Here is a 9,041-nt window from a genome sequence, read left to right as displayed (position 1 = left end):
TCCCAGTCTGTTCCCAGTCTGATCCCAGTGCCTCTGCTCTCGAGTCGATGGGTGGGACAGGAAATAACTGGGCGGCTGCTGGATTTTTTGTCCTGTTTTATTTAGACAGACATGAATGTTCAGCACAGTGGCGTCTGCCAGGGGGGTCAGCGGGGGCCACGGCCCCACTGGAACATACTGGTTCCGCCCTGAGAACCACAAATCATAAATGTAACACAGAGTAAATACATTTTAATTACCATATGCACACACACATATTAATTTATCAGATTTTTTGGGACCACCACAGGCTGTGGATGGGAATTAATTTACAAAACTAAAAAATGCTTTGACAGTAACTGATTATTCCTAAATGTTGGTAAAATAAAGTTTATGATTTTTTGTAAAAAAGATAAGAAAAATAAATTTTTGGGAGTTCTCATTAGTTACATATAGAAGAGATGAAACATTCTGTGTAGAAAGTCCTGCATGTTCTATTTAAATGTTTTTAAACATTTCAGTTGTTGCCGATCACACGAATATGAAACTGTTTGCTATAAAACGTACAAACAGATTCATAAGACAAGAAAAATTAGAGATCAGATAAAAGTTTATTCATGTAATTATTCATATAAAACCTGATATTTTGTGTTGTGGTTCTGCAGAACTTCGGCCCGTTTTCATGCTCAGGAACCATCTGCTGATGCTGCAGCGCTGCGGAGCGGAGCGGCGTTCCGGCCGGATTCCTCACATTCCCAGCTGCGTCCGGACCAAACGGCCTCCTCCTGCAGCCTGGCGTGTTTTCCTGACTCATTACTCAACAGCAGTCAGAACCGAACCCAAACGGGTCAGAATCATCCAAATGGAAAAATCACTAATGGTTTCACATTTAAAGGGCCAGTATCGTTTTAACAACATAATTTTAATAGAATAATCCAGTAACTATGTTGCATTCAGCTCTCATAAAAATGCTGCACATATGAAATGTGACTGAAGAGATGTGTCTTTGTAATTCAACTCCTTGAAATTGGGTCTCTGTCTCTTTAAAAGCTTCTGCTCTGTCTGAAGCTCCGCCTCCAGGAAGTCGTCCCAACATGGCTCCTCTCTTAACCCTTTAACATTTTTACGAGTGTCGCTCTGAGCAGCAGCTCTTACAATGAGCTCAGCAGCTGATGCTAATTGCTGCTGGCTAGTCTGAAGGAGCTGAGGGGGGAGGAGCTGCACCTCGAAGGCGGGGCTAGGTCCACCCAGGTGTTTATCAGCCGAATGGTTGTCATGGAGACTGAAGGATTTCTCAAACATTACAGAATCAAACCAATATGCCATGGAAAAACGTGAAAACATGATGGAAAGATAAAAATGGTTGATTTTACACGATACCGGCCCTTTAAAAGACGGAGAAACTGGAGTTAAACCTTCTGCATCAAACAGTGTGACTGTTTTCCTCCTTCAGTCCGGTCGACCCGGTTCTACTGGACCCAGAACATCTGCTCCACCTCCAGCTGCTCTGAGTCAAACCARCCTGTTCCCCTCCTGGCCTGTGGGGGCGCTGCACCAAGAACCACTGAAGGAAACGACACAAGAACCTCTGAAGACACTGAGAGCAACTTCCTTCTTCACCAGATGGAAACAAGATGGAGGATTTTAGCGGTTGGAGGATTTCTCTTTAGGCTAAAGACCAGGAGCCATTTCTGCTGCTAGCGCTAGGCTAGCATGTTAGCTTTGGTTGGATTTACCCAGAATGCCCTGTGCTGCGTTTGGAGGATTTCTCTTTAGGCTAAAGACCAGGAGCCATTTCTGCTGCTAGCGCTAGGCTAGCATGTTAGCTTTGGTTGTATTTACCCAGAATGCCCTGCGCTGTAGTCCACTTCCTGCTTTTGGAGCGATCTCCGGTCCGCTTGGCGTTCAACCAAACCCAGACCGAGGTTTGGAGGACCAGAGGTCAGAGGTCGATTAGCGTTCACACCTCACCAACTAAACCGGACTTTGACTAGACTAACGGACTGGAGTTGGATTGATGAAAATCTGGATTTTTTGGACACTTTTATTATCAATAACAGTAAAAACCAGTCAGTTTTTAATCAGAACCCGGTTCTGAATCCTTCCAGAAGTTCTGGTTTCCGTCCAATGAGAACCAGGGATCTCCACGTCCAAACTGGATCACCTGGCAGAACCAGGTCCATAGTGGAACCGAGTCACTTGGCGTTCTTGCAGAACTCTCTCCTCCCGCCGCCGTGGCTGGCGAAGTTCCGGACCCTGTGGATCCGGGCCAGCTGGTTCTGGACGGTCTGCAGGATGTCCACGCGGTCGGGTACGTGCACATAGCGTACGTTGCGCCCGGTGACAAAGAGCTGCTGCAGGCGCACGGCGCGGCCCCGCCGGTCCCGGAAGACGACGTCCTCCAGCCGGATGTTCATGAAGGCGTCCACGCTCAGGACGCGTCCGCGCGCCGTCGACTCGTCCCGCAGCTCCACCGTGGTCACATGACCCTGCAGGCCCTGCAGCAGAACCACCAGGCTGTTCTCCGCGATGGTCTGCTCCCGGATGGAGCCCGCTGCATCGCCACATGGGCCGGGGTCACCGGGGTCCATGGAGGGACACAGAGGTCAGAGGTCAGGAGAATGACCCGGGTCTGGATGGAAATCTTCCGACCTTTCAGGATGAAAACCAGAAAGATCTGAACAGATAAGGTGAAGATTTTACTTTGACATTACAGCTGCAGTGTTTAACTTTAATAAAATGTTTTTACATGTTAATTAAATCTGTCATTATGTTCACAGTTTATGATACAGATCATCTGAACCTGTTGCTGTCTGAAGAAATGCACCAAAACAACCAATCAGAGCCAGGAGGCGGGGCATAGCGCTGTCAATGAGCCTCCTGTAACCTGCTAAATGTGCTAACTGCGGAGATACGGCTAACAGGAAAACTGTTTCTCCACTGCAATCAATGGCAATGCTAACTAGCTTTAACAGCAGGCTGTGCTAGCTGTAGACACAGAGTGATTAGCAGCACTAAGCCCCGCTTAAATACATATATATATATATGTGTGTGTGTGTGTGTGTGTGTGTGTGTGTGTGTGTGTGTGTGTGTGTGTGTGTGTGTGTGTCAGAGAGAGAGAGAGACGGAGTTCGTCGAAGTTGTCACTTTCACGTTGCAAAAACGTGAAAAAGTGACAACTTAGCCGAAACACGTTGTTTGAGCCTTCACGGTGTCCGTAGTTCTCTGGATAAGCGCTGAAAACGCGCGTGCTTGTTGCGCGCTCATAACGCAGGGGAACCATATCTGAAGGGGAAACGGGGACCGACGTAACACCGGAACCTGTCCGGTCGCGGAGAGGCTGGTTCTGACCAGCAGCTCTGGGCTCCTCCTCAGAACCCAGAACCGGATCGCTGAAGGTTCTAGTTCTTCTGGACCTTATTCAGAAAGTGATTCCTGGTTCAGAACCAGGACCTCAGCGGTTCCGACAGGATTCAGTTCTGACTGCAGTTTTTACATCTGGATCAGAACCAAGCAGAAATTTTAGTGATCCTGGTTTTCCGCCTGTATCGGTTCCGATCCAGAACAGAGCTGAAACCAGTTCGAACTCCTACCCGAACTGGTGGTTCTTGTTCTGGTTCTACTGGACCTTCTTCTCTTCAGTCAGGTTTAAATCCTCTCATCGGTCCTCTGAAGCCGCAAACAAACGACGCACAGCGTGATGACGTAAGATCCTGTTGTTTATCCGGCCGTGAGGTGCACCACCGCCACCCCGTGGTGGAACGGCAAACCGCAGTCTCTTGATTTTAGTTTAACCCTTTCATGCATAAATTATGATCCTTCAGGTGATCAGTTGTAATTTTCTCCAAATACAAAGTTATTATTTGAAAAATACATGAGTAGTATTGTTCTTTAGGGCTTATTTATAACATTTATAACATAAAAATCCACAAAAAGCACAAGAAAATGGCTTTTAGACAGCTGTCCACTGTAGTGACCACCACTATGCATGAAGGGGTTAAAAGGCTGCTGTTCGGTATCGAACACCTCCAGGAATAATCTCCAGCTGTCCCCATGTCTTCTACATCCCATAATAACCATTATAATCCTCCTGTCTGATTCCAGGATGATTACAGATTATTAAACTCTGGCGGTTTTTTAATCCCATTTTCAGATTAACTGCTACCTGATCACGTGATCAACTGGATTCCACTGCATGACTAGAATTAGATATAAATCTGTAATTCATTGGATTGGATGTTTCTGACTCTGGTGGAGGCGGATGCTGTTTCTCCCTTCCTTCCCATCTTCGCCCTGCTTGCTCTGCTCTGCCTTGTTTTTGTGCTGCTGGTTATATGGATCTGGTTAACTGGTCCCTAAGTAATTAATCACATTTTCCCAACAAGAAGACTGGGCAACATCAGGGTTACGTCCTGGATTTATTTGGATTCATGACAACAGGATTCTTGTGTTTGGAGCCTGCAGATCCCTGCATATCGACCATCAGCACCTCTGATTTCCTGGAGTTTAGGTCAACAGTCCGTGGTGCCACAAGGCTGAACTCCAAGGATTCTTAGATAATATCAGACCAGACACCTGATCTCAGCGCCTTCACCGCCTCACGTCTTTGTAATGTCTGGAATTTGCTACATCTGCATATTTTATCATGTCATTTCTGCCGTTTGTCTCTCTAGCCTTGTTTTATTTTATTACTTTCAGAAATTGTGGCAAACTCTCTCTTTGACCAATATTATACTTTTTATATTATTATGCAGAGAAACTCCTATTAGTTTTTCCAGCTTCTAGCTTATAAATGTAAAATTATGGAGAACTTATAATTATCTTGGATCCAGCGGAGCTGCAGCGGCTCATCAGGAATCCAGAGAAACAATAAATCACACATTACTTATTCTTAAACTAATATTTTAGAGTTTTTCTTCTTTTGCTCTTTCCTTTGGTTTGTTATTTTATTTCCTTCTAATTCATGTAAAGCACCTTGAATTGCCTCGTTGCTGAAAATGTGCTTTATAAATAAAATGAGCTCAACTGGACCTGGATGGTTCTGTTTGCTAGTTACCGTCTGTTCATATTCCATTTATTCTCACTTATTTTAGACTGGTTCTAGTTTAACTTGCATTTTAAAGCAACAAAAACACATTAAAGAAATAAATTCTCCAAATAATATAAATAAATAGAAATAATAATAGAAATCACTAATAAGTTCAGATTTTATTGGAAACATCCAGTTGAAGTTAAAGTAATAAAAATGTTTCTGATTCACTCAAACTTACATTTTCACCTCATATTTTATTGGTTTTCCGGGTTTTAAAGGAGATAACGTGTCCAGAGGTCAGAGGTCATCCATCATGGCCAGCAGGTCGTCTCCTTTACTGCCGCTGGGATTCTCCAGCTCCGCCTCCTCATCAGTAAACTGTCCGGCGATCCGGGCCAGCGCCGACGCCGCCTCTTCATCCTGGATCAAACAGAACCCGGGCCGGTCGGATCAGAACACCAGGACTTCTGACCCGGTCCGGATTCATCCCAGAACTCAGACAGTTAGTTTCTATTTGAGTAAATGGATCCACAGATTTCAGGTTTGATGAAGCTAAACGTCCCTCAGGCTCCGTTTTATACAGAAACATTAAAAATACTTTAGATCTGTTGTGGTTCTGGTTCTGGTTCTGGTTCAGCCCACTCAACATTTTAAATGCTGTAATGGATTAAAATGATATTTAAAGGAAAAGTCCAACAAGCTGAGCGCAGAGCAGCCAGCAGAGGGCGATAAATCCAATCAGAACCAGTAAATGTTCTGGTCCAAATGGGCCTGGTGGAGCAGAACCAGCCAATCAGAGCTCAGCCATGTTGACCCACCTGCACAGCCTGGATGTTGATCACCTGGAAGATGGCCGCCTGCTCTGCTGGAGCGCCGCTGGGCAACAGACACAACGCCAGTCAGCGGGAACGACTCCGGATTTACCGGGAACTGAAGAGGAAGAACTCACCCCTCCTCTTCCTCCTCCGGGTCCGAGGGGAACAGGCTGATCCGGAACCGCGGCGCCGCGGCGGGAACCGACCCGGCCTTCATGCAGCCCATGAGCCGGGCCAGCAGGTTCAGCTCCTCCTTGGCCAGAGGGTTGGTTCTGTCCAGCTGCAGGACGAAGAATGGACCACAGGGTTCAACCAGAACCAAACAGAACCAGAACCGCCTGGTCTGGACCAGCTCAGTCCTGTTACCTGGGCTCCAGGTGTTCTGGACGTCTGGGTCTCCTCCGGACGCTCGGCCTGGTACCTGGAACAGGAAGCGGGGTCAGGCGGAGCGGCGTGCGGCCGCAGTATGTTACCGGCTCAGGGTTCTTACAGGTTCTGGCCCAGCCTGAGGACTCTGTCTCCGCTCAGCTCAAACGACCCTTCACCAACAGAACCGCTGTAGGTTCCTCCAGGCGGGAACTCACTCCGACCCACTTCCCTCCCTCTGGGGTCAAAGGTCCTGGAACGACGGCAGCTCATCAGATGGATCATGTTTTACTCAGGCATTCAGATGTCACAGTTTCAAACTTAATATTTCATTTCCAACCAAAAATATTTACCTTGAATTTCATTTTTAGTGAACAAACTAATTTAGATCCAATTTAGCTCTGAGCTAGCTAAATATTTAGCTCACAAACTGCATAATTAGCTAGCTCAAAGCTAAATGGTTAGCTGATGTACAAATCCACTTACCAATAAGTGAAAGTGTACTATCAAAATAAAAGCTTGGTAAACTGTAGATTTGTTGGTAAACATCCGTTTAGCCGTTAAAAGTTAATCGTTTGTTTTAAGCTGAAATGTTCAAGAAAAAAAACAGATGCAATGAAACGGAATACCCAGCTTTTATTTTGATAGTACACTTCCACTTATAGCTACCTCTGAGCTAATGACGTTTCTTCAAACTAATATTTTGCTTATTAACTAAATATTTAACTTTCTAGGTTTTTTATTAGCCATGTAATTAATATTTAGTTAAAATGTGTCATTAGTTAATATTTAATAAGTTTTAGTTTCTCTTAGACTAAATAACTCAGATTATTATTATTATTATTCTGGCGGGTCAAACAGAACCTGCAGGTCCAGTTTCTCCTGAACCAATCAGAAGAGAGCTCTACTGGGAGAGAGTGGGCGTGTCTCTCTGCTCTCTGATTGGACAGAAAACAGGAAGTCCTGCAGCAGTGGGAGTCAGAGACAGTCAGAACGTTCTGGGTTCTAACCGGTCCTGCTGCAGAACCAAACAGAACCAGTTCAAAAACTGATAAGCATAAAGATCCTGTTTGAGTCGGGTAAAACCCAACAAGCTTTAAATGATGGATCTGATGGACCGGATGAGACGTGGGGGTCCAGACAGAACCGGGTTCAGGTTGTTTTCATTTTAAAAGTCCCAGCAGACCTTCAGAACCGAGCCGTGTCGACCCAAACGGTTCTGAAAGGCCGTTGGATAAAACAGACGTTTTCAGATATTCATTTGATTCGTTAAGAAATGGAAAAGAAAAACCTGAAGAAATAATAATAATCATAACTTATGGAGACAGAACCGGCACCGGCCTCACCGGATCAGACCCGGTACATCGACTCCGGCCGGAACCGGACCGGACGTCATCAAGACAAACCGGCCGCTGGGGTTCTGGATCTGGTTCTTCAGGAAAACAGAAACCTGAAAACAGACGTTGGTCAGGAGCCGGGTGGTTCTGACCCGGGACTGACCCGGGTGGTTCTGACCCGGTACTGACCCGGGTGTGGACGTCCTGCAGGAACGTGAGCAGCGTCTGTCTGAGCAGCTGGAAATCTCCGTCTGATAATCTGGAGTAAACCTGCAGGAGGAGACAGCAGGAGTCACTCAGGGTTCACCGGGCCGGACAGAACCAGAACCAGCTGCGCACCTCGATGATTTTCCTGTGTGTCTCGTCCACCTGGTTGAGGACGGCCGGCGTGTCTCTGACGAAGGCCCTGGCGGCGTCCAGGTGGTTGTAGGAGACGAGCAGCAGGTCTCTGGGCCGCGGGCTGAGCAGAACCTGGTACTTGAAGGCCATGATCATCAGCTCATACAGCTGCAGGCCAGCAGGAAAAACAGATTCTGGGTCAGAACCACGGAAACCTGCAGACTTCATTAAAAATAGAGCTGATAACAGATCTGATCGGATAACCTGAATATGAAACCAGACCAGGAAATAAACAAACTTCTCCTCACTTCACTTCGTCTGGTAGAAACTGTGCTGCCCCCTGGTGGCCAGAGAGGGAACATTTTTTAAACATCTGGCTGGACTGGACTCGCTCCTTAAACATTAAAGAGCTTTACCAAGATGGCCTTCAGCATAAGCTAAATGCTAAATGCTGTAGCAACATGGCGCTTAGCAGAAGGTAATGCTAATTAGCCATGTTGACACCCGCCAGGTGTCAAGGTGAGGCTCTCAGAACATTTCAGGTAAGTGGATTTTTTTAATGTGTTTGTTTAGTTAACACTCCCGGTTGTTTATTAATGTTTTCTTACAGTCATATTAACACTAACTGCCGTTTTCTCAAAGTTTCTTGAAGTAAAAAAAAGGAGAATGTGAGGAGAGGAATCATACTTCAAAATAAGAGCATGAATATAACAATTAACTATTTGAATAACTCTTAACAGTTAATAACCAAAACTTCAACACTGACGTCAAACTTTATTCAACTGAAAGTTTTAAAAACAGCCGATTAAATTGGCTCTTTAGAATTTATCCAGAATAATTCATTTAGCTAAACGATTTGAAAGTTAAAGAAATTAGCTCAACTGTTAGCGCATCAGCTGGAGTGTGATGAACTGTGACAGCTGCTGTTTGTGTCCCACCCTGTCCATGCTGGCCGGGTTCAGCCTCATGATGGAGGAGTGGGCCAGCCGGGTCAGAACCGTCTTCATGGTCCGGTGGGAATACAGCTGCTGAGGCTTCAGGAGTTCATCCATGAAGGATTTACCGAACATGGTGCCGACCACGTCGTTCAGAACTGAGCCACACGGAAACACAGGAAGTCCAGCAGCAACATTACAGGAGCGAAACAGGAAGTTCTGTTCTAGCCTCAACAGC

At 45.9% G+C, this 9,041-nt stretch overlaps 2 protein-coding genes across 4 annotated transcripts in view; both read right to left on the bottom strand.

Moving 5' to 3' along the window:
* Positions 1 to 2,003: 2,003 nt before the first annotated feature.
* Positions 2,004 to 3,713, bottom strand: lsm10 (LSM10, U7 small nuclear RNA associated). Of its 2 annotated transcripts, none has more exons than XM_008423009.2 (2): positions 3,573 to 3,713; positions 2,004 to 2,656 (listed from the first exon to the last, which is right to left on the bottom strand). In XM_008423009.2, exon 2 carries the CDS (start codon positions 2,568 to 2,570, stop codon positions 2,175 to 2,177), a length of 396 nt encoding a protein of 131 aa, XP_008421231.1. In that variant the 5' UTR covers positions 2,571 to 2,656; positions 3,573 to 3,713; the 3' UTR covers positions 2,004 to 2,174. The 2 variants fall into 2 exon arrangements, with proteins under 2 accessions (XP_008421231.1, XP_008421232.1); XM_008423010.2 differs by having other exon boundaries at positions 2,004 to 2,631.
* A 1,455-nt stretch (positions 3,714 to 5,168) lies between these two features.
* Positions 5,169 to 9,041, bottom strand: part of oscp1a (organic solute carrier partner 1a) — a 5,050-nt gene continuing 1,177 nt past the window's right edge. The window contains exons 3-11 of one of the 2 annotated variants that reach the window (XM_008423004.1): positions 8,807 to 8,961; positions 7,869 to 8,036; positions 7,719 to 7,799; positions 7,539 to 7,642; positions 6,317 to 6,445; positions 6,193 to 6,247; positions 5,961 to 6,106; positions 5,830 to 5,887; positions 5,169 to 5,431 (exon numbers count right to left, since the gene is read on the bottom strand). In XM_008423004.1, the coding sequence (XP_008421226.1) occupies positions 5,309 to 5,431; positions 5,830 to 5,887; positions 5,961 to 6,106; positions 6,193 to 6,247; positions 6,317 to 6,445; positions 7,539 to 7,642; positions 7,719 to 7,799; positions 7,869 to 8,036; positions 8,807 to 8,961 (1,019 nt within the window). In that variant the 3' untranslated portion in view covers positions 5,169 to 5,308. Of the gene's footprint in view, positions 5,479 to 5,829; positions 5,888 to 5,960; positions 6,107 to 6,192; positions 6,248 to 6,316; positions 6,446 to 7,538; positions 7,643 to 7,718; positions 7,800 to 7,868; positions 8,037 to 8,806; positions 8,962 to 9,041 lie in introns of both variants that reach the window. The other variant, XM_008423005.1, reaches the window with a different exon arrangement.

The sequence above is a fragment of the Poecilia reticulata genome, linkage group LG11, assembly GCF_000633615.1.
Source record: "Poecilia reticulata strain Guanapo linkage group LG11, Guppy_female_1.0+MT, whole genome shotgun sequence".
In the NCBI taxonomy this organism is placed as follows: Eukaryota; Metazoa; Chordata; class Actinopteri; order Cyprinodontiformes; family Poeciliidae; genus Poecilia; species Poecilia reticulata.
This window is presented reverse-complemented; position numbering and strand designations above follow the sequence as displayed.